At 54.4% G+C, this 27,098-nt stretch overlaps 1 protein-coding gene across 1 annotated transcript; it reads right to left on the bottom strand.

Moving 5' to 3' along the window:
- Positions 1-5,443: 5,443 nt before the first annotated feature.
- On the bottom strand, positions 5,444-22,737 carry LOC141918758 (uncharacterized). Its single transcript, XM_074813624.1, has 5 exons — positions 22,714-22,737; positions 17,012-17,088; positions 7,423-7,522; positions 6,248-6,488; positions 5,444-5,844 (listed from the first exon to the last, which is right to left on the bottom strand). Exons 1-5 carry the CDS (start codon positions 22,735-22,737, stop codon positions 5,663-5,665), a joined length of 624 nt encoding a protein of 207 aa, XP_074669725.1. The 3' UTR covers positions 5,444-5,662.
- Between the last annotated feature and the right edge of the window lie 4,361 nt (positions 22,738-27,098).

The following is a 27,098-nucleotide window of genomic DNA, read 5'->3' as shown; positions in this document are numbered from 1 at the left end:
CACTAACAAAGCAGTGGCTGTTCTGTCTTGTAAGCAGAAACTGTTACATGTTGGCGAGTTCTTCAATTTGCAGTAGTGGTATGTCAGCAGCTGAAAGAAGCTTTGACATGAGCATACGGAGAGTCAAAAACCAAAACAAATCTGGAGGAAATAAATGGTGAGAGTGACTGCTTAGAATTAACTTTACTTATTTTATTTTTGTGTTGTGTTTTCTTTTAAGGTCCAAGTCTCCATCTAGAAGTTCACACACCTAGTGTGAGGGAAGATCATGTTCTTCCTGCCCCTGCTCCTGACTTTGACAGTGCTGTTGAATTCTAACTCAATTGAGCTTATTATAATGATTTTATTTTTAGTAATACAATTTAGTAATATATTTATTAAATGTAAAAAATATTAAGACATGATTTCAAACAATAAACAACATGGAATAGAAAGAGACCTGGCTTGGTGTGCCTTTAATTCGGTGTGTTGTATATTACAAGCCATGTCAGGTCACTGGAAATTGACTTGGTTGGTCAATACAGCAGACAGCTCGCTTCTGTGTCTTCTGTCTTGTATTGTGTGAATCAGAAATCTAAAGAAATTAAAGATAAGAAAAAATCACGAAAGGTAAAAAGAGGCAATGGTTATTAAAGACATACACTTTAAGAAAATATGCCACAGGTTAGTTGCAGGAGTGTTTGGTGAAGAAATAGCAGGAGGTTGCTGACAAACCCGGGATGCAGCAAGTAGATTCCCTCTGCATGTTTTAAGGTTTCTGAGTCCTTGAAATGAGACCTGAGAGGACTCTGTGGTTTCTTCCTCCTCCAGCTCCAAAGTGAGCTCTTTATCACTTCATCATAACGTCGCTGCCACGCAGCTTTGCAGAATGAAGGAGGAAGGGGGAACAGTGAATGAGGGTGCTTTTTTGGGGGTAGTGGGTGGTGGGCAGAGGGTTGGTGCCGAAGAGAAGAGCTTCTTTTTTCTTCCCTAGCAGTCTTGCCCCCTTGGAACCACCATCTCCCCCCCAAGCCCCCCAAAATAGTGGGGACCCCCTCAAGCTCCCCTTAGGACCCCCAAAATCCCCGAGGCTCCCCAAAATCAGGGGGACCCCCTTCAACCCCCTGGGACCCCTAAGCCCCTCTGGGACCACCAAAACCTCCCCAGGACCCCCCAAAATTGGGAGGACTCCACCTGAACCCCCCAGAGACCCTCAGTTCCCCATTTGGGATCCCCCCCATCCCTACTGTCCCCTGCAGGGGTCTGGGGGAGGTTCCAGTGATGTCACCCTTCCTCCTGCACCCCCTGGGACCCCCAACCCCCTCCTCCACATCCCTACTTTCCCCTGCAGGAGCTTTGGGGGGGCCCAGCACTGTCCCCCCCCCCACCACCCCCCCTTGCCCCACACACTGTGTCCCTGCTGTCCCCACCATCCCCTGCAGGGTTTTTGGGGGGGTCCCACCGATGCCACACCCCTGTCCCTGCACCCCCAAACTCTCAAGGACACCTGGGAAGGTGGGGTGTCCCAGTGACCCCCACAACCACTCCCCTCAGATTTGGGGAGCCTGTTGTCACCCGTGTGTCCCCCCCCCCCCCCATCCCCCAGGAAGGGGACAACACCAGGCTGACGAGGAATCCCACCAACAGCCTCCACTTGTACATCCACGGCATCGACCAGGAAGGGGGACACAAGGACACCCTGGGGGGCCATGGGGACACCCCACACGCGCCACTCAGGGTCTCCTGGAGGTCCCCAAATCATCACCCTGAGCATGGGAGGGGACATGAGGACACCAAGGGGGCTCTTGGGGACATTCCCATCCATGAGGTGTCCCCTACGTTGATGCCCCATGACCTTGAGGGACCCCAAGGTGGCTCTTAGTGATGCTCCTGTCCTTGGGGTGTCCCCCACGTTGATACCCCATGACTTTGAGGGGACACAGGAGAACCCAAGCTGGCTCTTGGGGACATCCCCATCCCTGGGGTGCTCCCCACTTTGATGGCCCACAACTGGGAGGGGACCAGGATGTCCCCAGGGTGTCTGTGGTGACGTCTCCATCCCTGGAGTGCCCCCAACATTGACACCTGTCACATTAAAGGGTAATTTGGCAGAAAATAAACCCCCTTGTGTCCCAGTTCATCCTCAGGTGTCAGGGGGGGTGGGGGCAGCTACATTTAGATTCTGAGTGATACCAACTTGTCACTGTTCTTGTCACTTGCTCCGTCCAACCTCCACCCTCCCGCGTGACTCTGGGCTTGGGTTTCCCTCCTACAGCACCTCGACTCAGCCCTGACGCCCACTGGGAAGGGTGCTGGGACAAGGGACCATCCCAAACTCCTCCCCCAGCATCCATCACAGAACAACAGCCCCCACTCCAGAATGTCTTGTGGCAGACTCGGTCACAAGAGAGAAAACACCTTTTTATTGCAAACAGCAACGCTGGGGGCCCCAAAGTCAGCGGATCAGGCGGTGACAATGAATCGGCACCTGCAAGGACAGAGTCAGAAAGCTCTGGTGAATCCCTGGCGGCAGGAAGAGGCAGGGTTGTGCTGCCCTTTCTGGGGAACACCGTGTGTGAGGAATTGCTGAGGGCCCAGAGCAGAGAGCTGTTGCTGGCACTGGCTACGGGGTGGCTCTGGCGCCTCGTCCCCCGGGCAATGCCCTTCGAGCCCCGAGCGCGCAGAAACGCGCAGTGCCCCCGTGCCACGCCGCAGGGCTCGGCCGAGAGCCCCTGGACCCTGCCAGGGAGTTATTTCCAGACCCCGCGCAGCACCGTCCCTCACTGTCCCTCGCCAGCGTGTTGGGCTGACGCAGAGGAGCGTGGAGAGGTGTGAAAGATGGGCAGAGAGCCCGGCACGCACCCGGGCTGCCCGACCTGCTGCGCCTTCCTGCGTCTCTTCGCTGGTCCGTCCCCAGAAGCACCTTCTCTCTTCCTCCTCTTCTTTTCCACGCAGCTTTCGCTCTCTTCTCCCCAGGTCTCTCTTCTCTTCCGGCTCCTCTTCTTCTCCTCGTCGTGGGCAGAGCCTGCAAATCTTTCCATCCCACAGTGGGATTAGATAGGGAAAGCCACAACCCACTGGAATCAGTTCTGATTTTAACCAAAGTGAGCTCATTTTACCTTCTTTCCTCTGGAAACCTGGCCAGTTGTTCTGGGTGCCCCAGGGAGTCTGCCATGCTCTCGGGGGTGGCTGGAGGTAAAGCTGGCGGTGCCTAAACGAGAAATGTCACGGTTGGCATGTGGCAAGGGGTGACCTGGAGTGGTAAGCGACTCTTTGCTAAATTGGTACCTGAGATCTCCAGAGGAGATGCCTTGGGCTGGTTTGCATCAGCCACAGTTCACACAGTCCCCCTGCTGACCCCCAAATAGACCTGAGGAAGCTCTGATGAAGTAGGGTCTGAGCAAAACCCCCCTGAAGTTGACAGCTGCTCCCCTCTGCTTCTTTGCGGGCATTTTGTGGGCCTTTAGTTTGATTAAGCACCTGCCAAGTGCATTTGAGACACAACCTTGCCAATTTCCCTTGCTATGTATCATCCCAAGGAGTGGAGGAATAACCCAAACCCACACCAGCTCTACTGCCAGGCAGAAGCACAGCAGCGACTCCCTTCCTACCCCAGACACGCTGTCACCGTGTTTGGGGAGCTGACGTACCTCTCCCGTTTCAGACTCCACCGCCGTATCTCCCCCAGCTTCTGTGAGGACACCGAGCAGAGAGGGGGGTGCATGTGGCAAAGCTTCTGCCCGGTGCTCGGTGTCCACTTTGCCTGCAGGGACACTTTTCTCTTCCAAACTCAGGTCTAGAAAGCAAAAGCATGTGCAACATGGTGACTTCTTGGAAGCAAACAGAGCTAAAGCAACCCCCACCCAAAGCCCTACACTTCTGTGGTCAGCCCTCTGATGCCCTGTCTGCAGGCTTCAGCTCATCCTGCAGAGGAAAACGTTCATGTTTGGAGAGCAGTGGCCAAAGAGAGGCCACAGGACAAGCGGGGCTGAGAGGACAACACTCGATGCCCAGCCCTGTCAGAAGCAACACGGAGGTTTCTGGTGTCCCAAGCCCCAGCCGGTGTCAACCCTCAGTCCCCCCTCTCACCTCTGAATTTCTCCAGGGGGGCTGGCAGCTCCTTGTCTGCTGGGCTGGAAAGGCTGCCCGCGTCCTCCTCAAAGAGATCCCTGCAGTTCTCCACCAGAAACTCCACCATCACGTTCACCTGCACACATCAAACGGTGGGTCTCAATCCCACTGCCTGACAAGGGACCAAGCAGCCTTTCCCACCCCTGCCCCCTGCTCCTGCCCAGAGGCTGTGGCTGTGGGGCTGCTCCTCCAGGCAGCCACCCCAACAGCATTTGCTGGTGGGAGGAGGCCTGCAGAGCCCTCTGTGCAGCCAAGCGCTGGTGGGCCGGGAAGGCTGCCCCGGCGGGTGGGATGTGCACCTTGTGGGTCACCTCCAACATGGCCTCCAGTGGGAGCAGGTCCGCGTGGGCTGGGCTCAGTAGGTTTGGCCCAACGCAGACAGCCAGGTTGCTGCAGCCCATCCTGCTGGTGGCTGCGTGGTGGCCGATGTGCTGGAGGAGGGACAGCAGCCGCTTCAGGAGGAGGAGGTTGGCTGCAGGCAACTTCTCGGCCACCCTGGGGGAACAGGAACACGGCGCTAATAAAGCAGATGTTGCCCACAGCGTTCCCCAGACTCGCCCGAGGCCGGTGGGAGCCAGCACAGCTTTCCAGGTGCTCTGGGCCAGCAGTGAGGGCTCCTGCTCAACAGGCAGGCTGCTGCCCACACTTACGCTCTCAGCTCCCTGATCTTCTCCTCCCTGCTGGCCTTCTGCATCGCCGCCATCCAGTCCTCGTAGAGATCGGTCACGAGGAGCTTGCAGGGGATGCTTCGGAGCAAGTCCTGCAAGGCCCAGGGCTCCAGGTGAGCCTTTGAGCACTCGGGGCCAGACAGGAGCTCCTCCAGCCGCAGGGCAGAAGCGCTCACCTTCAGGATGGTGGCCAGCAGCAGCGCGGGCTGGCTTCCCAGGTCGATGTCTGCGCCGCAGTCCAAGGCCTCCCGCAGCTCCCGAAGCTCTGTCCCACCGGCGGCTCTGCGGAATATCCCCTCCGTCGACGGTCCTTCCTGCTGCAGCACAGCCAGCAGCTCCTGCAGGACAGGCAGGAGGACAGTTGCGTGGCTGAGGAGTCACCTTCCAGCGGCAGTGGCCAGAGCACTGCCCCAGAGCTGGCTCCGTGCTGGGGGTGAAGAGCCCAGTGTCCCATCCCCGGAGCTCTTGGGGACACCCGCTGCCCCTCCGGAGACTGCGGAGGGAGGGCTGGGGACCCCCTGGACAGGCTGGCTGACCTGGATGGGCCGGGGCAGTGTGCCATCCTCCCCGCAGAGGGCTGCCAGGGGCTGCCCAAAGAGCGCCCTGCTGCAGCCGGAGCCCGCCTGCCCTGGCGCCGGGGCAGTGGCCGAGCTCCGCCACAGAGCAAAGGGCCAGGGCAGCCCCCGCCTCCTCCTCCTCCTGCTGCTGCTGCTACTGCTGATCCCTCCTGTTGCAAAGGAAAAGAGAGCAAGAGCCCGTCAGTGGATGCCGCCAGGCCAGCGCTCCCGGAGCCTGCCCTGCCCTGCCCTGCCCTGCCTGCAGCACAGTGCTGAGCAGTGTGGCAGGACAGGCAGGGGGCCGGCAGCTGGAACCACGGCTCCAGCTCAACAGCTCCGGCTCAGGGGTTCCTGAGAGCCTGGGACAGCCTGGCCCAGTCCTGGCCCTGTCCTCCTCCAGGCTGTGGGCAGCACCAGAGGCTGTGTGTCGCTGCAGAGCCACGTCCATCGGCCGCTGCCCAGCGCTGTCCTTCCTTCTCCGGCTGACGTCCTCCCTCGGGCTGCCCAACCTGCATGGGGACACTCAAGGGACACGTGAGCACAGCCCAGCCATTTGCAGGAGGGGCTTTTTTTTCCCCAACTCACCTGGTGAGCGGCAAAGTCCCCCTTCACTGCTAGACGGGACTGTCGGAGGCCCTTGCTTGAGATCAGCCTGCAAGAACCCGGCACCAGCAGCCTGAGCACCGCAGAGTGGGGACCCTCTGCCCTCACGGGCCTTCTGACCCGTGTGGCAGATTTCCTCCCAGTGCCACCATCGAGGATATGCCGGCATTCCTGGTGGCTCCTCAACCCTCCCCACTCCCCGAATTGCACCAAGGGACCCTCCCTCCCTCCCTCCCTTGCAAGCTCACCCCACTGCACGCCCATCCCTGCACCCCAGCACAGCCAGAGGGGAAAGGCAGCCGTTCTCACCTCTGCCTGGCCCTCCACCAGCCTCTCCAGGCTCCTGGTGCTGAACAGCCTCCCCTGGCAAGAGAGAAGCAGTGGCAGAAGGTGAGCAGTGATGCCTGTGCTGCTCGGCTGGAGGAGCAGTGCTGGGGACGGCGCCCAGGCCAGAGAGACACTCACGGCATGGCGGCGGCTCAGTTCCTTCTCCAGGAGCTTGAGTGACGGGACAAGGTTTACTCGGGGCTTCTTGGCTCCGTCGGGTGTCCTGTGCACCGGGAAGGGACAGGGAGAGAGCTGGGTGAGCCCCAAGCCGCCTCTTCTCTCTCATCAGGCAGCTCTCCCCGAGAGCTGCCTGCAGCCGCGGAGGCACCTCTCCCCAGCTGGGGAGCTGTGTTCCCCCATCTGGCTGTGCCTGCAGCACCCCCCAGCTTACCCCAGCAATGTCTGCACCCACAGCTCCTTCAGCGCCTGGGAGCTGCAGCAAGAGGAGAAACAGCGTCAGGCCCCGCTGCCACCCAGCCCGTGGGCAGAGGCGGACGCCTGCACAGCCCTGCCCCGTGGGGAAGGACACAGGGGCAGGACGAAGCCCCATGGGGTGGGACAGAGCCGCTGCCCAGACCCTGGCTCCCTCTGTCCTGCCACAGCACCTGCTTTGGCCCTTCCCTTCTGGGGATCAAAAGGTGACCAGGGGATGCAGGACGCAGAAATGCCCCCCATCCCTCCCTGCCGGCGTGCTGCCCGCTCCCTGCCCAAGCTCTGCACGGAGGGCAGAGGCCCTTCACAGGAACCTCTCCTGCCCGGCCGTGGGATGTGGCACCATGACTCACCGGAAAGTGGCAGTGCAGGAGCCCCTGGGCCAGAGGAAGATGAGGGAGCTCCTCTCCTCACGGCTGCCGACACCCTCCACGTCTTCCTCCCATGCCGCCTCCTTCCCGTCACTCAGCACCCACAGCTGGTCCAGGGCCAGGCGGAGCTGTGGGCGCAGGGTGGTGCCACCTCTGCAGAGAGCAGAGGCAGGCAGTGAGCTGGAGGTGGCCTCCTTGGGGTGCGCCCCCCGGGCAGAGCCCTGCTCCCCCCCTGCCCTTGGGATGGGCATTGGTATATCCAGCACACAGGTCCCGGGGCCGGGGGCCAGGGTGTCCCAGCCCTTCAGCCAGGGCCAGGGATGGGGTAAGGGCAGCTGGGTCGGAGGGTCTTACCGCAGCTTGGTGACCACCAGTTCCTCCTGGAGGAGGAGAAGGCGCCTCTCGCTCCTCTTGCAGCCCCGGGTCAGCTGCACGTCTGCGCTCAGCACCGGCTCTGCATCGGCGAGAGCGTCCCTGCGGAGCAGAGCACGGCAGGCATCAGAAAGGCCGCTGCTGCGGGGCCCGGACGTGCCCCTCTGTCCCCGAGCCACGGGGGGAGCCCACCTGGAGCCACAGCAGCCGTTGGCCTGGCCCATCCTGCCCGGGACAGGAGGACCCTCGCTGTGCACCAAGGATGCGGCCCAGCCGGTGACAGCGAGGATGGGAAGCAGGTTGCCGGAGCCTGGTCAGCGCTGCTCGGCCAGACCCTGCCTCCTCCCAGTGCCGCTCCGTGCCAGCACAGCTCCGTGCTGCCGGCGCTGGGGGCTGTTGGCTCCAACTGACTGACAGCCCGACCCCAACGGACAGTGGGAGGGGCCACGGGCTGGGCGTTCTCTCCAGCATGGCCCCGCCTCTCTAGCATGGCCCCGCCTCTCTTGCCCTGGGGAGCCCAGCGCAGGACGGAGCAGAGGGAAGGACCCCCCCTCCCTCCACCTGCTGGCAATGCCTCTTGCCTTGGGCTTCCCCGCTGGCTCCCAGGCTCCAGCTGCACTTGGTGCCGCTGCTCACCACCCTCTGGCCTTGGCTGGTCAGCCACTTTCTACCCACCTCCCCCTCTCCTCAGCCAGCCCACGCTGCTTCAGCGTCTCCACGGGGCTATTCTGGCAGACGCTGCGGAAAGCCTTCCTCACGTCTGGGTGGACAGTGGCCACCGCACTCCTCTCGTCTCCCCAGCCAGTCATTTCACCACAGAAGGTTATTAGGTGGGGCCAGCAGGGTTTCTCCTGCTGACTCCATGCTGACGCCTAGTTCCAATGACCTTCGTTCCTTCATGTTTCCAGGACGTGCTGCGGCATTCCCAGCACCTCCATGAACACAGGAGCCCCTCTTCTCATCCAATATAACAATACGTTCAGGGTACCTGGTCCTATCTAAAACTGCTATGGAAATACTTGTGTGCTTGGCCTTAATCCAGGCGTGGTTTTTTCAAGCCTCTCCAAGGACGTGACTGTGAACACTATAGTAACTATTGAACAAGATGTGCGGGCTTTGTCCTCATGAGTCTACACGAGAGGGGAGAAGCAGCTGTGGTGGGGCAATTCCCCCCCTGCTTGCGGGGCCGCTTGGTGCTCGGTGTGATTCCAACCCCTCCCCTGGGCCACACACCAGCCGAGGGTGGTGTGGATTGTACATGGCAGGGGACTAAAGCCTGCAGCTCCTCGAGGCTGAACTGGAGTTCAACTGCCTGTTGGCCAGGATCCCACAGCCCTCGTCATGATGGTGCCTGGGACACACACACACACACACAGAGACACACACACACACAGAGTGACAGACAGGGGTGTCTTGGGAGGAACCAGGCACCTGGGGAGTCCCCAGCCCCACTCTGAGGGAACCCAGGTTTCCAGGGGGTACCCTGGTGTGTGTGGGGGTCACTGGAGTGGAGGTTGGTCACGGGGGTATTTGGGGAAGTTTTGGGGTGATTTGGGGTACATGGGCTGATTTGGGATGATATGGGGGGCTTGGGGGCATATGGGGAGGTTTTGGGGGTGATTTAGGGGATATGGGGAATTTTGGGGTGGTTTGTTGGGATATCAGGTGGTTTTGGGGTCATATGGGGGATATGGGGGAATATGAGGGTGTTTTAGGTTTATGTGGGAGGTTATGGGGGTTTTGGGGGATGTGGGGTTGATTTGGGGGGATATGGGGAGATATGGAGGGTTTCGGGGGGTTGGGTGGATATGGGGGGATTTTGGGGGCATATGGGGAGGTTTGGGGGTGATTTAGGGGATATGGGGAGGTTTTGGGATGATTTGGGGGATATAGAGGAGGTTTGGGGGGTATAGTGTGTTTGGTGGTGATATGGGGGTGTTATGAGAAACGGAGGGTTTTGGGGGTGATCTGGGGGGTTATGGAGTGCTTTGCGGTGATCTGGGGGATATGGGGCAATATGGGAAAGTTTTGGAGTGATTTGGGGGGATATGGGGGGTTTTGGTGGTGATTTAGGGGATGTGGGGAGGTTTTGGTGTGATCTGGGGATATACAGGATGTTTGAGGGCAATATGGGGGATATGGGGAAGTTTTGGGGTGATTTGGGGGATATGGGGGGTTTTGGGGTGATTGGGGGGATATGGGGGTGATTTGGGGGGATATGGGTGGGTTTTGGGATGATTTGGTGGGATATGGGAGGTGTTGGAGGTATGGTGTGATTTGGGGGCATAAGGGGGGGTTTTGGGGTGATTTGGGGGATATGGGGGGTTTTGGGGTGATTGGGGGGATATGGGGGTGATTTGGGGGGATATGGGTGGGTTTTGGGATGATTTGGTGGGATATGGGAGGTGTTGGAGGTATGGTGTGATTTGGGGGCATAAGGGGGGGTTTAGGGGTGATTTGGGGGGATATGGGGGCTTGGGGGGACATTGTGGGGTGATTTGGGGGATATGGGTAGTTTTGGTGGTGAGTTGGGGGGATATGGGTGGATTTGGGGCCATATGGGGAGGTTTTGGGGTTGATTTGGGATATATGGGGGGTTTGGGGATATGGGGGATATGGGAGGGGTTGGGGGATATGGCAGGTGATTTGGGGGGATATGGGTGGTTTTGGGGGTGATTTGGTGGGATATGGGGAGGTTTGGGGGGATATCAGGTGGTGATTTGGGGGTGATATGGGGGTGTTTGAGGGTATATGGGGGATAGAAGTGGTATTTTGGAAGGATATGGGGGGGGGTTGGGGTGATATGGGAAGGTTTTGAGGTGATTTGGGTGTATTTGGGGAGATATGGGGGATTTAGGGGGGATTTGGTGAGATATGGGGGAGTTTGGGGGCATATGGGGAGGTTTGGGGGGTGATTTAGGGGATATGGGTGGGTTGTGGGTTGATTTGGGGATATAGAGGAGGTTTAGTGGGTATAGTAAGTTGGGGGTGATATGGGGGTGGTTGAGGGGATATGGGGGTGATTTGGGGTTTATGGGGGTTTTGGGGGATATGGGGGTGTATGGGGAATTTTAGGGGTGATTTGGGGATTTATGGGGGGTTTGCGGTGATATGGGGGTATATGGTGGGGTTGGGGGTGTATGGGGGTGATTTGGGGGCATATGGGGGGTTTTGGGGGTGATTTGGTGGTATATGGGGGTTTGGATGGGATATGTGGGGGAGACTTGGGGGATATGGGGGATATAAGGGTTAATTTGGAAGGATATGGGGAGTTTTGAGGTGATCTGGGCGGATTTAGTGAGATATGGGGTTTGGGGGGTTATGGGGAGTTTTGGGGGTTGATTTAGGGGATATGGGGTGTTTTGGGGTGATTTGGGGGGATATGGGGGTTTGGGGGTGATTTGGTGGGATATGGGGTGGTTTGGGGGGATATGGGGGATATAAGAGGTATTTTGAAATGTTATAGGGGGGTTTATCCCCACAAGATCCCTCCCAGTACCCCAGTAGCCCCCACTGGACCCTTCTTGCACCCCATTACTGTCCCCCAGGACCCCAATATCTCCCCCAGAAACCACCCCCAGGAGACCATTAGACACAACCCCCCCTCCCATCCGGACACTAATAACCCCCTGAACTCCCCCATGACCCCAATAACACCCCCCAAGCATCAAGACCCTCCACCAATACCTCCCTCAAAACATCCCCAGGACCCCAGTACCTCCCCCAGAACCCCCTCCAGGACATCCCCAATCCCCCCACCTCAGACACCAATACCTCCCTCAAGACCCCCCCAAGGACCCCAATAACCATCCCAAACCCCTCCAGGAACCCACCCCCCGACTCCATTACACTCCTTCTAGGATCCAAATAACCCCCCCCAGGGCCCCAATAACCCCCACAACTCCCACAGAACCCCAATAACACCCCCCCCAATAATCCCCCCGGGTCCCAAATCCCCGCTCACGGCACAGGCAGGAGTGTGGGCAGGTGCTGTGGAGGGACAACGTGCTGGAGCCCCCCCGGGGGTCCCCCTGGCTCCCACAGGGCCTACTTCCTGCTGACAGTCTGCGAGGGCTTATGGTCTGCAGTGAGGCGGCCTAGGCAGGAGGTCCTCCAGCTCTCTGTGGTCTGCACTGAGGGGTGTTCCAGGAAGAGAGTTTGGTTCACCCAGCAAGTGGGAATTCCTCCTTTTAAAACACTCGCTTTGTTCTGGATGGCTGAATGAATTTTTCTCCTGCAAAGGTGGCACCAGCACCAGCACCAGCAGCACCAGCACCAGCACCAGCACCAGTGGTGGTGGCTCCGGCCTAGCAGTGGGTGAGTGCACGGGCTGGGGCCGATTTCCCTGGAGGGGGTGGTGGGATCGCCGGGGAAGGGGAAGCTTTGGTCTAAAAACCCAAACTTTTTCATGGTTCTGATTTTTTTGAAAAAAAATGTTTGTTGTCACAGTTCAGGCTGTTCAGACGTTCTGATGTGTGACTGTGCTTGTCCTTTTACCTTGAACTTGGTGGGTCTTTGCTGTCTGTAAGGGTCTGTTGTGTCTGCGGGGTTTATCTGTCAGGTTACCCCAGGGAAAGTGAATTTTAGCCCTTTATTTTTACTTCAAGTGTGAAAGAAGTGATGCATTTAATATTTTCTGCTCTCTGTGGTGATTTGGGTTGGGTGGGTTCAATCTGATGAAACACCTCAGAGTGGTGCTTCAGAGGGTGCCAGTCACCAGAGCCAGGAGGTGCTGATCAGAAACCCGCATTAAGCCCAGGGGCGAGAGCTGGCCCAGGTGGGCTCTTGCCTTCTGGCTGTGGGACAGTTTTTCCCAGCTCGGGGGTGCTGGGAGAGATGTGGGGGGGGGTGAGCAGGGGGGTGTGCTGGAGCCCAGCCCCTTTGCAGAGTCCTGCTGCTCCTCTGGCTTTCTGGACAAAGCTCAAAGCTCAGTTTCTGTGCAGAGCTTCTAATTTGCACCTTTTCCAAAAGACAAATCCTGTTTTGTTTCAAGTTGGAACGACCCTGCTCTGCTTTCAGAAAAGAATCTCTTGACATCTGCAGGCAGAGCAGAAGTCTCACACAATGAAGGTACAAGAAGTAATTGAAAAGTAATTAAAAGACAAGTTTCTGTGTGCTGGGTTCCTGGGAGTGCTTCTGGTTGCGAAATCCGGCAGCACCACTTGCTCTCAGGCTGCAAACAGCCGGCAGAGCTCCTGCCGCGGGTGGCACTGCTTCAGCCTCCCCCGTCAGCTGCTCCTTCATCTCCACCTCTCTGCTCTGCACCAGCTCTGCATTAAATAGTCCCTTTTCACTGCATGTAGCTGTGGATTGCTGTAAACGTGATGTAACTGGTTGCCACCGTGTTTCTTTGCAAGCTTGTCCCGCCCGATGTGCTGTCGGTCTGCAGATCGTCACCTCGTTCCTAGGTGAGTGTTGGGGCTTCTCCTGGGGTCTCCTGTGCATCTTCTTAAATGTTGACAAAATGCCTGTGTGGAAATAGAATTAATCATGAGAATAATTGCTAAGGAAGAATTAATCAAGATTTAAACAAAACCAGGCTCCTGTCCAGAACACCGGTGTAGTTCACCTTGCCTGTTTTTTCTTCTTGTCGCTTTCAAGCTCCTGTTCAGTTCTGCTCTGCCCTGCATTTCTGCTTGTTCTCATCCCAATTTCATGTAGCCAGGCAGACCGACTTCCTCCTCCTCCTTTTCTCTGGTTTTCTCCCTGGGAAATCTGTTTTCTGTAATTGCCTGGTCTTCATGGAAACACATTTAAAAACTGCTCTCGCAGGTTCCCCCCTTTCAGGAGGTGCCTGTGGCTGCAGGGATGCTGTGTGAAGCAGGTGGGACAGCGCTGGTGTCTGCTCCGGGTCGGGGTTTGCACCCCTCATGTGCTGCGGAGAGGCAGGGTGCTGTGGGTCACGGCGGTAGCTCGGGGTTGGAGCAGAACCTGGTCTTTGGGGAAAACGTGAGTTTTCCTGGAGTGACTCCCTGTCCCTAAGGCTGGCTGGCAGTCTGCAGCCGGCATGTGCCCCGTGGGGGGAGCTGGCCGGGGGGCTGTCAGGGGAGCGGAGAGGTCTGACAGCACCTTCCTGGGGCGCTGGCTGGGACAGGCTGGGGAGGTCTTGAGCTTTGTGTGTGGTGGTCAGGGGAGGTGATGCAGCAGGTGGAGCCGGCTCGTCTCTGATCGACCTTTTGAGGCAATTCCTGTTGGGGATTTAGGTTTTAGGACAGTTAACTGAAATCTTGCTTTATAAGTTCTTGCTGATCGATATGAAAAATGCAACACCTCAGAATGGCAGTAGTCAGAGGTGGGCTGCATCTGGATCCAGGTGATGCTCCTCTGTCCTTAGAACTTAAGGAAGGAAGCTTGCAGGTGTCAGTAGTGCTGCTGCTGAGGGGATTGGGTTTTCCAGAGCTGGGGAGCAGATTCTTACCCTGTCTATACTGCGTCTGCACTGTGAAAGCTTGTGCACAGTAATGCCTTGCTGTCTGTCCCTTCTGTTTCAGAGCTCTGCTGTCAGTTGTTTAATACCCTACCCTGGTTACTGCTGTCATGGTCCTGTTTTCCTTCATCCTTCACTGACCGTGGTGAGCAGCAGGCTCAGAAGGTGTTGATGAAAATGTGATGGATCAGGAGAGGCAGCAGGACCACTGGCAGTGAAAGAGTTGTCAGGTGTTCAGTGTCACAGGAGAAGCAGCTGAGAGGTTTCAGAATGGTGATTTATTTGAAGATGGGTCACACGGGGTCACCAGGACATCGTGAAGTTTAATTTTGTGTTATAAAGGGATTTTCCACTCTAAAGCTCAGGCAAGTAGCAGTTATTTCTTGGTATTTTAAAAGCAGTTAGAATTTCCTCTACTACTTCTGTCATTACCAGGTGTTGAACTGGCAGCTGACAACCCCAGTGGTCTCGCTTCTGTCTCACCATCTTCCACGTCACACCAGCTGTTCCTGTGTGGTTCAGCTGTGTGCATTGCTGAGGCGCCTGCACACATTCCTCTCTATCCCATTGTTTCCTACGGGAAAAACGGAATTGGGAACAGTCGCACTCTGGGGATTCCATCCTGGGCAGGCAAAGGGATATGCCTGAAACTGTAGTTTGACTGTATGTGGAATTATTGCAGAACCAGAGTGTAGGGTTGGGGAGTCAAAACGTTTCAGCAGCAGTGAAGAGAGAAGTATGGGAAGGTTTCAGCTGCAAGCCTGCGCACACTGGGTGTGCATGTACTCGAATGCACGGCTGCATTGCCCCAGGCTGCAGAGGTTATTGTGTAGAAAAGCCCTTGGTTAGTGGAATAATTCTCTGTTGGAATAAATCTGCATCTGGTCAGCGGAATGGGATATTTACCTTGTGACACAGAGGTACCTCTAGGGCAAAGCCAAATACTAAGAGATTTTTTTTATGAATGTTCATTTTCATTCTGATTTCATGCTGCCTGAACTGTTTTGTCGAATCCTGACTTTCTCCCCAGCTGTCCATCACCCACTCTCATGTTTTGATAGCTCGTGTCACAGACGGCCTGGTAAAAAGATCTTGGTTATTTTCTCTTTCCTTTTTTCCCCTTTGAGAAGTCTCATGAACTTTTTGCAGCTGTCCTGACTCTCCTCCCCTGTCCTCCCTGTGCAGCAGTGTGGCAGTTGGAGCTGCCCCCCCGGCCCCGGGAGGAGGTGTGCTCTGCTGGCTGTTAAAGAGTTGGCAGTGCTGTGCGCTGAGCTCATCTCCAAAGCTTCTCTGTTCTCCCTGGGCAATGGATTTTAGTGTTCTGCCATTCCTAGTACAGTAACATCTGTACAGATACAAACCCTCTAGTTCATGGATTGGATTCATGAACCCCTGATTCTTTTAATCTCCTTTGGAAGCTCCATTGCCCCATATTTTCTCTCTCCCCTCTTCTCTGTCAAAGTGTTTCACAGCTGGCCTTCTTCCCCAGGCTTTGCCTCGTACCTGTCAGACTCGAGCTGTTCAGTTCTTGCAGGCCCAGCGGCTGTAGGGGGATCTGAGCTGCTCAGAGACAGCAGGGCCTGATCTCTAAATGAAGCAGATTTTGTGGTCTGACTCTGATCTTGCTGAAGCTGCTTTTGTCACCCTTTCAGAAAACCAAGCGAGGGCTGAATCAGAGCTGGCCGTCTGCTGAAGGTACCAAAGAATGGGGGGTTTAGAAGCCAATGCCTAATCCCGAGGACAACCTTAATGCTGTTGCTTTGATAACCTGTAGGAGGTATTTTATTGTGGGTTTTGTGTAAGGTGCTATAAAGCAATCCCATGCAGCTGGAAGCCAGAGGCAGGACTATTTATTTCAGAGCTTTGAAGATCTGTACTCCTGTGACAGCTGTCTCGCTGCTGCAGTGGTTGGGTTTTATTTTGCTTTGGAAAAACTGAACAAAAATTTTCATTCCATTTCCTTTTCCTTGAGGTGGGAGAATTCCTGGAAGTCTCCAAATAGAGTTAAGGGGTGTCTTCATCTTTTTTCCCTGGACTGGGCTGAGTGCAGCTCCCAGAAGGGCGGGGTTTGGAAGGCTGGGAGCGCTGACCCGACCAGTCTGAGAGGACTCCTGACATCAGGGCTGGGCTGCAGCTGTGGCTGCAGGTACTGCGAGGAGATGCTGGGTGTCTGGGTGGGCTGACCTGGCTGGTTTGGTTGTTTTGAGGGCGCTGTACTCTCTGCACCAGCTGCTAATAAGGTGTTTTCTGTGGGCAGGGCTGGTGGCCCATCAGTCTGTGTTCTCAGAGATGAGCCCACAGGAGTCCCTCGCTGGGGCTTGGCTGCAGAGAGCTTTGTGGTATCTTGACAGTGTTTGACATTTCCCAGACAATGCTTAAACCTGCCAGTTGATGCTATTTAACACTCTCCTCTGTAAGAGTCTTCCAGCGGTGATGCCTATCAACTCTGGCTTTCCCTTCAAAGAACTGTTACCAAAAGCTTCTGTATCTTTGTCACTTGCCAAATGCCACCTTGTTGCTTTGGGCTTTTACATGTTGCCTTTAATTAGGATGTGTGCTCTTCTGTCCAGGGGCTGGTGGGCAGCTCTCTGGTGACCAAATCCAGGAGAAAACAAGAGGGTTTACTGTATTACCTCTTGTACTTGAAGGAACAATCCTTTAGCCCAGGTGTCTTTGGACGTGTCTTTTGGGAGGGAGCTACCAGCCCTCCAAATCCAGCAGTTTGTCAGTTTATTCTTTGTCCTGTTTGTGTTTTGCTTCTGGCCCTTAATCTGCAGCAGCAGGTTGGGGCTGCGTGATGCACAGAGGTTCAGGGCAGGGTTACCTATTCTTCCAGGACAGGATCTGCTGATTCAGCTCAGTATTTTAAGCAAGATGGAGCCGAATGAATCCTCCTTGTAGCAAGAGCTGGTAGCCAGGATGGATGAGCAGTTCATTCACAGTTACTGAAACACTAAAGGGTATTCGATTTGTGTGTTTAAAATTGCTTTCTTAACCAATGTTTAGCAACTTGTGGTCTCAGGGGTTAAAATGCCTCTGGCAACTTGGATCAGTGTATGGGGATTTAAAAGTGCTCTGGATTAAGCAGTCAACTGAGTTAAACTGCATTTATCTGATTCCCTGGCTGTGAATAATCCAGCCAACCGTGTGCTGAAGACATCTCGGGCTCGTCTGCTGTTTGCAGTGGAGGTTTCGGACCCTTTCTCAAAGATGTCATCGGTCTGTAAATTACGGTTTTACTGACCAGAAGTTAGGAGTCACTTTGGGAGTAGCCCCTTGTGATGGAGACTGGAGACCTCTGCTCTTCTGTCCTGGACGTCAGGCAGTGGCTTTCACAGTGGTCCCATCTCTCAGCTCATCTCTGCTTTCCGTCATTAGGATACAGCTTTGATTTGCCAGGGCTGAGTGAATTGGGACATCCCTGACTGCAGATCTGCACGAGACATACCCCTCTAGCAAGGTACAGGACAACCTTACAAATACAGAAAGCTAAACCTCCCACTAATTACTCAATGGGAATGCAGCAGGCAGAGCTTTTTGTCTAGATTGCATCCGTGCTGCTGTTAGCTTCAGGAACCCAGTGCTTCCAGCACTGCATCTTCCTCCCCGTTCTCCCCCATGCCCTGGGCAGATCTCTGTTTCAGGGTTGGCCCTGCTGTTCCATGAGCTGTGCCCTCTAGGTGTGGTTATCAAGTGTTAGGACAGACTTTTGGATTTGCGCTGTGTTATGGCAGTGGTTGTGTCAGTCCCAAGTGCAGATGTGAGGTGACAAGTGCCCGTTATTTGGCCCTGACTGCAGGAAGAACTGAACCCCTTCAGCCTTCTCAATCTGGGTGGCAATGAGTGATGGAAAGCAGTTGCATACTTTCAAGGGATCAGTGAAAGGAGGATCCTTTGCTCTGCTCCCTCAACTAAAATGCTCTGCTGGCAAGCAGCAGCTCTGGGTTTGCCTTGATTGTTGCAGTGACTGCTTGTTGTGTTTAGTCTGCTGCGCTGTTATAAGCAGTCTCCCTGCAAGCAACAAACTTGTGAGTGGCTGAGCTGAGATTTCCAGGTTCCTGATCAGAGGAGAGGCTGTCCCAGCCAAATTGGAGTTGGGTTCCTGATTGCATCCCGATAGAAAAGATTATTCATACAGTGGGAAAAAAACCCCAAACCAGAACTGCTGTTTTATTGAGTGTTTGACATATTTTAGCTGAGCAGATCTTGGCGCTCAGTACAAGTTACAGCTCTTCTTTTCTGAGCCCATGAGCTGGGCTCACTTACAGCTGGCCTGACTCTCAGGAATGCTACCTGCTTTCTGACTTTTCCTGCCTCGTGGGCCTTGGGGACTTCAGGAAACCTTTTCCTCCTTTCCCTTCCATCAGCCCATTTACCACTCTACTATCAGGTTGTTTGGGACTCTGGCCTCTCCTCAGTATTTTGTGGCTGAAAGACTTTGGTTTGTACAAGCAACCGTCTGTCTGGATGTCCATCTCTGACTTGCTCTGTCTGTACTCAGCTGACAGACCAGGAAGTGGAACAGGCATCGGTGCTTCCCAGTTAACCCCCTCCTACCACTGCAGGGAGCTCCGGGTGGCTTTAGGGCCCAGACCTTACCATTCCTATAATGTAGGTGACCCTGACTGAGACTGGGACGTGCCCTTTCTGTGTTACTGCTCCAACCATCACCTTTAGTTTTTCCAGGAAAGAGAAACACAAAGAGATGTAGCCCAACATACCAAAAAATCAAATTCTTCCTCCCGACTTTGTGGCGAGAGCCAGTTCAGCCAGAATCACTGACATGCTGCCCTCTTCTCTTCTGGCTGGCACAAGTCTGGCAGCCTGTGTCTCCAAGGGCTTCTTACTGAAAAGGACCCAGGGCAGACGTTAGCACTTTAAAGTACTTGGAGCAGACACAAGTCTGCACCAATTTGTTGCAATCACCCATATTTAAAGGCAAGTGGTACCTTTTATTTCCATGGGATTATTGGTCCATGGCACATCTGGCACTCCTGTGCACAAGGTCGATGACCTCCCTGCCTTTCTGCTGTACACTGGGTTTGGCTTTTATCTTTGGTAGGAAGCAACTGGCATTTTGGTCTCGGCAGATGGCTTCCTGACCAGTCTCCTTGCTGGGCTAGTTACCCAGATCTGCTCCATAAGGAGGTTCATCAGTTCCCCTGCAGCCCAGCTATTCCTTGGGAGGGTTTGATGTAGCTGGCTTGGTTAATACCAGATGTGTTTGTAATGAGATATCATTTGTAAAAGGGGTTCCCAGTGCTGGTGAGACCAGACAGGGAAAAAAAAAAAGTTTCCAAACAGGTTTGTAAACCTCTGTCTTCTAGTCATAGGAAAATTAAACAGAAGCCATCTTTCTGCCTTCAGCCCAGCGACGTACTGTGAACCTGTCTGGGAGAAATCAGCATCCAGTTCCTGATTAAAAAGGTGGGAGCAACAGCCAGGGAGGGTTAAAAGAAGGTATGTGCCTTGAGGCTGTGCTGAAGAGAAACTCTAGATATTTGTTTCTCAGTCAGAAGTTCAGCTGATGGATGCCTCTAGAAGGTCCTGGTGCCTGGGCATAATTTTACTTGCCCTGCTCTGTTTTTCTTTAGAGATGGAGGATGCTGAGGGCTGAAGGCACCAGCTGGGTGCTTGGTGCCCTTCCATTTCCCTCTTCAAGGTTTTTAGGTGGGTGGCCAAGGCAGGAGGCAGGAAGTTGTTGATTTGTGGAAACAGACTCTACAACTCAGAGAGAGTTATACAGCAGGTATGTTTACTCCAGCACCGGGGTGCAAGGGAATTTCTCCACAAAGCTTGCACCCCAACAGCACATTTTACCGGAAACTTATAGAGTGTGGGTATACATATTCATTGGATTACATAACACAAACATCCATATGCATAAGTGAGGCTGGGTTAGCTCGAGAGGCTGGTGTCAGCAGTTTATGTTCTCTTTGCACCTGCGCATTGCCTCCTGGTGGGCGTCTCTGGGGGTCTGTTGGAGGAAGGCTCACAGTCCTCCTCACCTTGTACTTTTCCTCGGAGCATGTGCAGATTGTCTTAGCCAATTTCTTGAATAACAAGAGTGGTTGCCACTGGTTTACCACCTCTATCTTATCTAAAAGCACCAGTCTATTAATTTCTACTGCCCATATGTGGCTATCTATCCATTACAAAGACTAAACTTGCTAGAACACATCTGCTTTCCAAGGACAGGTCTCTTTCCAAGGACATGTCTCTTAATTTTGCCAAACAGTAATTCTTGGTAAGTTTCCACAGAAAACTGCTTTGTTTTGATGAACACAGTAGCAGTAGCCCTTGGTAAGCTTTCACAGAACAGTCAGGGCAAGCAGGATTATCAAGCAATATTCAGAAGTCATTATAAGTTGCCATAAGTTGCTATAAGTAAATAAGTTGCAAAGCAAGTGATCATTTCCTCGTATTAATTCCCCCCTTTTCTTTTTCCTAAGCAAATTCATTTGCTGTATCAAAGCAGGTATTTGAGTACATATCTAACAATTGATCTTACCTAGAATTAGGGAGATATTATGTGTTAATGTATAGTCCCATGTACTTATGATCCCTCCCCATAGTTCGATCATGTTGATAATTAATGTCTATCCTTTTGTTGGATTCGGAGCCTCAGGGATCCGGTCGATTTTGATTTGCGTTGCTGTTTCAGGGCTCCTTTAACTTGAGTGTGATGTATCCACGATGATCGTTCTTTAATCTTGATAGCTTATGCTCTTGCTTACAGGACACCACCTGGGTCTGCTGAGGCTTCCTAGAATGCCTGAATACCTGAACTAGAGGCTGTGAGATAGGAGTGTGATTCCCGCAGGCCCTGCCGGGGATCCCAGCTCAAGTACCGGGACTTTGCTGCTGGGTTTGCTGGTGCCTGGAGGCAGAGACATGCTGGAGAGGCTTGAGACATGGTGGCTGTTCCAGCCAGCACACCGCTCCTCACTGTTTGCAGGGACAGGATGGTCCCGGACGTGGCACAGTCCTCATATGTTGTCTTTCCTGATTGCAGATGAATTTTTTCCTGACAAAGGATCTCTTATTTACCAAGATTTCATCTGCTCCTGCTGTTTATTGCCCACCTGAAATCCTCCTTGTCTCCTGCTGGCCTTGTTGTTGTCCTTCCAGGAGCAGCCAGTTGTGCCTCTGCTGCAGTGGGGCGAGGGATGGAGTCGGATGGGGTCAGTGGTTGGCAGCTGACAGCTGGTTTTGGTTTCCATCTGTTCCCCTCTTCCCTTTTAATGAGATCGGGTGCCAGGGTGCACTAGGAAGACTTTTCAGTGTGAGAGGAAGTCACAAGTGGGGTACTCAGATCCCTGTTTTCATGCTTGGCAGAGAGAGGCTGCTCAAACCAAACCTGCACCCTCTTGAGCTGCTCCCTAGTAATGGGAAACAAAAGCTCTGCCGTGAGGCTGACAGCTCCGGGTTGGGTGGGTCTGTCCTGCAACGCTGAGCCTTGAAGCTCAGAGATGCTTGTGCTAGTGGTCACTGAGATGTAAACATGGCTGTTTCTGGACCCACTGGAGTGCCTATCTTTTAATCTTTTTATCCTCTTTTTTTTTTTTTTTTTTTTTTTTTTTAATGTGGCTACTGTCTTGTCTTCTAAAATCCCAGCTGTTTTCAATGATATCAGTGGCTTGGCAGATTCATTCTTTCAGGTGCTCCCTGCACAGACTGATCTGCATTTCTGATGAACCAGTCTGATTTATGAGTGGCTCCACTCCTGCTTTGTGTTTTGAAGGGTTTTCCCCTCTGCTTTTGAGGCCGTGTGCTTATTACAGAGCTGTTTTTTCACGAGTGGGAAGGTTTCTCTCAAGGAGAATCTGCAGATGTTTGGGGCTGGTTTTATTGCTGGCTCTTTGATTCATGGTACTTCTTGGGATGTGTGAAGGGTGGGAAGAGGTTCAAAGGAAGAACCCGAGGAGCTCGTTTAACAGTTTAGCTTGGACGATCTCTATGTGGAAAATGAAAACCTGCTCCTCTGCTCCCACTGCCAGGATGTGATGTGCTGGGAGTCAGCATGGAGACCTCGATCACGTCAAAGCTGTGGAGTCTGACAGTACTTCCATGGCAGAGAGCAGAGGCTCTTTTGTGGGGTGCACTAGGTGCCCTGTTTAAAAATCATAAAGCCCTGGCTCAGGTTCCAGCCCAGGACTGCCTCTGTGTGGCTGTTCTTTAACAAAACACCCATTTGGAGAAGTTGGAGGGAAGGACCACTTGTGGCATTTAGCCTGTTCCTTGGAGCTGACCATGGGAGGATATTGCTGGGCTGTGGGTGCTCAGGTATTGCCATGGTTTTAAATGCATGAGATGCCCAGTAGTAGAGAGCTGCCATGTGCTTGGGCTCTGAAGGAGGCTCTGTGCCCTCCTTGGGTGGAGGAGAGGAGGGCCTGGTGCTCCCCAGCCTGTGGTGCCCCATGGCACAGGGTGGAATGGAGAATGCCCTGGCAGGACCCTGCCAGCTGAGGAGAAGAGCTGGGTGTGGAGGAGGAGAGACTGACCCCTACTCTGCCTCTGTGACTGTGAAAGGCCACTAAGCCCTGCTCCTGCAGTGCACTGGTACTGCAGTGTGTTTCTGTCCTCAATATGGTGGGGACTTAGGTGTCTTTTAGCTGCCAGAGGAAACACAAGGCCAGGAGAGTTGGGATTAAGGTAGAGTGAGCCCCAGAACAACTGTCGAAGCATCCTGTAACTGTGTAGGTGATCAGTGCCCTTGACAACTGTCCACTTTCTTGTTTAGGCTGAGATGCCTAAGGGCAGTACCCTGCTGAGTCAGGCCTGAACCTCCATCCAGAATCGACCCATCTTCCTGTGGCGTTGTCTCCTGGCAGTCACAGCCTCACAATTACTGCCTTGCTGACCTCCATGTCAGAGATTCCCCTTGAGCTGTGATTAACTTGTTGAGGCTTGTAAATTTTCTTCTGCATTTACACAAAGACAGCTGGCGGGATTAAATGGTTTCATAGTATTACAGAAAAAGAAAACCTAGGAGGCATTACATTTGTTGGGGCCAAGGACTTTGATTTGTTTCAAAAAGTAGTGGGGAAAAATGAATTTACTCTTTTTGGATTTCGTGGTTGCACCGCTAATGTCAGGGTGTGCAAAATGTAGACATTTGAGATACTGTCTTGATTTAGAAAAGGAGTAGAGAACCAGATCAGGGTTTGGAAGTGAGATGTAAAATAAACAGAAAGTGAGGAAAAAAATTGATTCCGAACATGGGAATAGAAAGGGAGAAAGCAAACCCAGGGCTGTGTGTTGAGGTGTGTGCTACCAAAAAAATCAATGTTCTCCCCTGCAAAGTGGGATTGCATTGCTCAGGGGAAGGCAGGAGAAACATGTCTGAAAGGAGCCAACTTTATTTCCCTTCTTTCTCAGAAGAAAACAAGAAAACCCTGCTTGGATTAGAGAGGACTATGGGCTGCCCATTTGGGAATTCATGTTTGGGACTTCATGACGATGCAGCTGGGTAAGTGATCTCACTGCAGTTATTTGGTAGGAAACCTTTTGATAGCATCTAAAATGGTTTGAGTGTCGCAGTCAGTCCCTTCATTGAGCGCTGGAGTTCTTCCTTCATGGGTTAAAACGGGGGAAGGGAATGCTCCCATGGATGGTGTAAGCTGTCTGTGCCAGCACTGCCCTCCTCTCCCTTGGTCCTCACTGCAGCCCTTGTCTTTGCCTTTGCTGCAGCCCCATGTCCTCTGCAAGACACCAGCTGTGCCCAGTTACTCTGTGGGTTCGATCTGGTGAGTGCAGCACTGATGCCAGGAAAGATGTTTCTGATGTGCCTGTGTCACCCCCCAGGGGCTCTGGTCATGGTGTCCAGAAGCTGGGCAGTGCCTGTGCTGGGGCTTTGTCTCGGAGTCTGCAGCAGGGCTGTGGGGGGACGCAGGCTGATGGTGCCCTGTGTCCTTCTGGCACTGCAACAAGAGAGAGGTTAATAATGCCACACGCCTGCTGCTGGCCTTGGCTGTACACTCGTGTGTTTCTGCAGGAAGATGAGAGCTGTCAGCAGCATTTCCCAGGGGATGGGGGAAGGATTTTCAGCGCTGTAGAGTGGCTCCCTGCATGAACCCTGTGCCTCTGAAGAGAGCAGGGCCAGCAGCCTGCTTTGGTCAGACCCTGCTAGGATGGAGGACGGTGGCTTGTCTGAAGTGCTGAGGGGGCTGGCTTGCTTCTGTGCTGGGCTGTGTGCCAGTGTGATCCCCCCTCCATGCCCTGGGCTGCTCCACATGTGTCCTCTTGGAGTCAGAAACGCAGGCAGCCAGCTGAGAGCCAAGTGTGAGTTGGGAATGATGGCTCCAAGCTGAGCTTACTGGTAACAGTTGGATATTGTGCAGGAAAGCAGAGGGGAGCTCATGGGGCAGAGGGAGTGTTGGCAAGGGAAGAGGGGCTTGTTGGTCCCTGAGGGAGCAGAGGTGGGTATGTCCAACCCCAGGAATGGAGAGGGGGCAGCGATATAAACCCCGTACCTCCTCTGACTGCATGGTCCTGAGCATCCACGGTGGTGAAATTTCAGCTTCCGGGCTCTCTTTTTGAAAGTGTGGGTCTCCCCTGGGGGTGATGGCTGATGCTTCCTTTTGTGGATGACTTGCAAGCCTTCTTGGAACCGATAAGCCCGGTCATTGGGAAGAAGCCCGGAAGAGACTTGGTCCTCCTTTGACTTCCCTGTCTCAGCTGCACCCATGTACCTGGGCAGGGAGCTCTGTGAGAGGGGGGGGTTCTCTGAGGAGTTTTCCATCTCCAGGCATGGTGAGGCCCAGGACTGGGTCAGAGAGCGGAGCACGGTCAGCAAGGGACTGTCCATAGCCACTGCCCCGTGCCGGGGTAACACACCCCGGGGCTGCAGCTGTGCTGGCGCTTGGCGGGTGTGCTGGAGGCAGTTTCAGGGCCTGCTTGCTGTGCTCACTGGGGGCTTTGGGCACTGAGCATCCCTGTCCCCTCTGGCCCCGTGTCCCGGAGCTGTCCCTCCCCCCCCACCCCTCCCCTGCCCCCCGTATCCCCGGCGTTGCCATGGCAGTGTTGGGGCTGGCTGGCATGCCCAGTTGCCCTGGCAACGGGGACAACAGCCTGTCTGGCATTGGGGATCCTCCCATGAGTGTGTCCCCACGGCCCCCGCAGAGTGAGAGAGGTGAGGGATGCTGGGGGGGGTGGTGGCTGTGTCTCCTCCCCAGCTGAAAGCTGGACGGCTGCTCTGGGTGCCAGAGCTGCCAGGCGGCTCAGCCACGAGCGGGTGGGGGGGGGCTTGGGAGCGTTGCAGAGCAGGGACCCGGGGTCCGGGGGAGCTCGGGGGGGGGGTGTGTGTGGGGTGTGACACCCCCTGCCCCATGCCGCAGGGCTGGGGGCATCCCTTGTGCGAGAGGGGGGTGCCTGGGGCAGGGGGGTGCCCGGGGCAGGGGGCCCACGGTCCTGCCCAACCTCTGCTGGCCGCGGGCTGTGCTCGCCCTCCTGTGGGATCTGTGTCCCTGCACGGCAGCCGCTGGTCTGGGGAGGGTCTGAGGGGGGAGGTTGCCCCCGGAGCACAGGGCAGGGGGGCTCTTGTGCTGGGTGAGAGGCACCTGGAGGCTGAAGCACTTTCCCTGTCAGGGGCTGGGAGCTGGAGCCCCTTCACCCCCCGAGCGGAGCTGGGCAGGGAGCAAGCTTTGCTCCCGGAGAGAGAAAGTGCCGGCTTGTCTCCCTTTCTTCCCCGGGGCTGCGGCTGTGAGTGCACCCAGGCTGTGGGTGAAACGTGGAGGGAGGGGGGCTGCCTGCCTCGTGCCGCTGGCCTTGCCCACCTTGGTTTGCACAGGGCCTTTGGGCTGTTTTGGCCTGGAATCTGTTTTGCACGGTGTGTATGTGAGAGCTTAGCTTCTTCTTGCTCTGTCTAGAAAATGCTGTGGAGGCTGAGGATGAAAAATGCAGCAGGTGGCCTAGCTGGGAGGGACTGCAAAGCCAACTCCCCCTCCCTGTCCTCTCCTTGCATTTGAAATCTGTAGGTGATTTTCTGAGCAGCAGTTCTTGCGTACCTCCAGGGAAAGGAGTGGTGGGCTTGGCAGTGCTAGGTCTACAGTTGCACTTGATGATCTTAAAGGTCTTTTCCAGCCTAAATGATTCTATGAAATGTGGTGCAGATGCCAGAAAAAGCATAAATAGAAAGGGAGATGCAAAGTTGCCAAGCCAGGATAGCAGAGATCGGATGCTGGGAAGGGGAAAATGGTGCTGTAAATACCTAAGGCGGGAGCCGCAGCAGTAAATGATAGTATGTGGAGCTGGGGACTCTCCAGCAGACCCTTGGAAGGGACCCTTGGTGCATCTCACTGTCAGCGGACAGCTGAAGTTCATTAAATAACAGGGGGGTGTAACACTGGGCTCCTATTCATTCTCTCAGCTATGGCAGAGCTTTTGTAATAAATTGCGGGATGACAGTACCAAAGTGATAAAATTCAGAGGGACTGGAATTTCAGAGGTGACGGGTGAGGCTTCCTGGGTAGCGAGACTTGGTTTAGAAAGCACTCAGCCACTTAGCTGTGGGCTGGAGGGGCAAGAGATTCATCCTGGAAATCCTCCTCCTTTCCTGGATCCCTTGAGGTGCTGTTTACGTGATAATTATAGCTAAGCAGGGGATTTCTAGGCAAGAAATGTGACCTTTCTACTTAAGCCTGAACAGGGCAAGATGATGTAACTGAACAAAATTGTTCAACAGCATCCTGCGTCTCGCTTGTAACAGATCTCCTCTATTCCTCTTCCAGCAAAGTGTAATAGGAAGGCAAATTAACCAACCACTCCAGAGGGAGATGGTTGATCTTTGCGTAAGGAAGAAGGCAGAGGGTTTATTGTGCATACTGAAGCAAGATTCAGACAGCAGTCTGTGATCCCACAAGAGCCGCTGGGTGCAGTGTATTGTAGGGCAGAGTGTGCCCATCTCTCCCCAGCCTTTGAGTTTGGAGGGCGATCAGTTGGTAGCCGACAGCTCTGAGGCTGGTGCTGCTGCTCCAGCACGAGTGACGTGGGGTCCCTTGAAACAAGAGCTCTGGCACGGGGCACAGTGACAGCCACAGGATCTGTACAGGCACGGAGCTGTGCCTCTACATGGAACTTGCCTTTTTGTTCTTCATGTCCTTTAAGCACTTTGCTGTTTATTCTTAATTTCCCGTCCCTGTCAGCACAGTCTCATCAGAGCTCTGTTCAGTTTTATTTTACCGAGGGAAGCTGTTGGACACATGCACAAAGGGATTTGGGTGCCTGAGGG

Source organism: Strix aluco, chromosome Z (genome assembly GCF_031877795.1).
Source record: "Strix aluco isolate bStrAlu1 chromosome Z, bStrAlu1.hap1, whole genome shotgun sequence".
NCBI lineage: Eukaryota > Metazoa > Chordata > Aves > Strigiformes > Strigidae > Strix > Strix aluco.
Note: the sequence above shows the minus strand (reverse complement) of the source record. Positions and strands in the feature narration are given on the sequence as shown.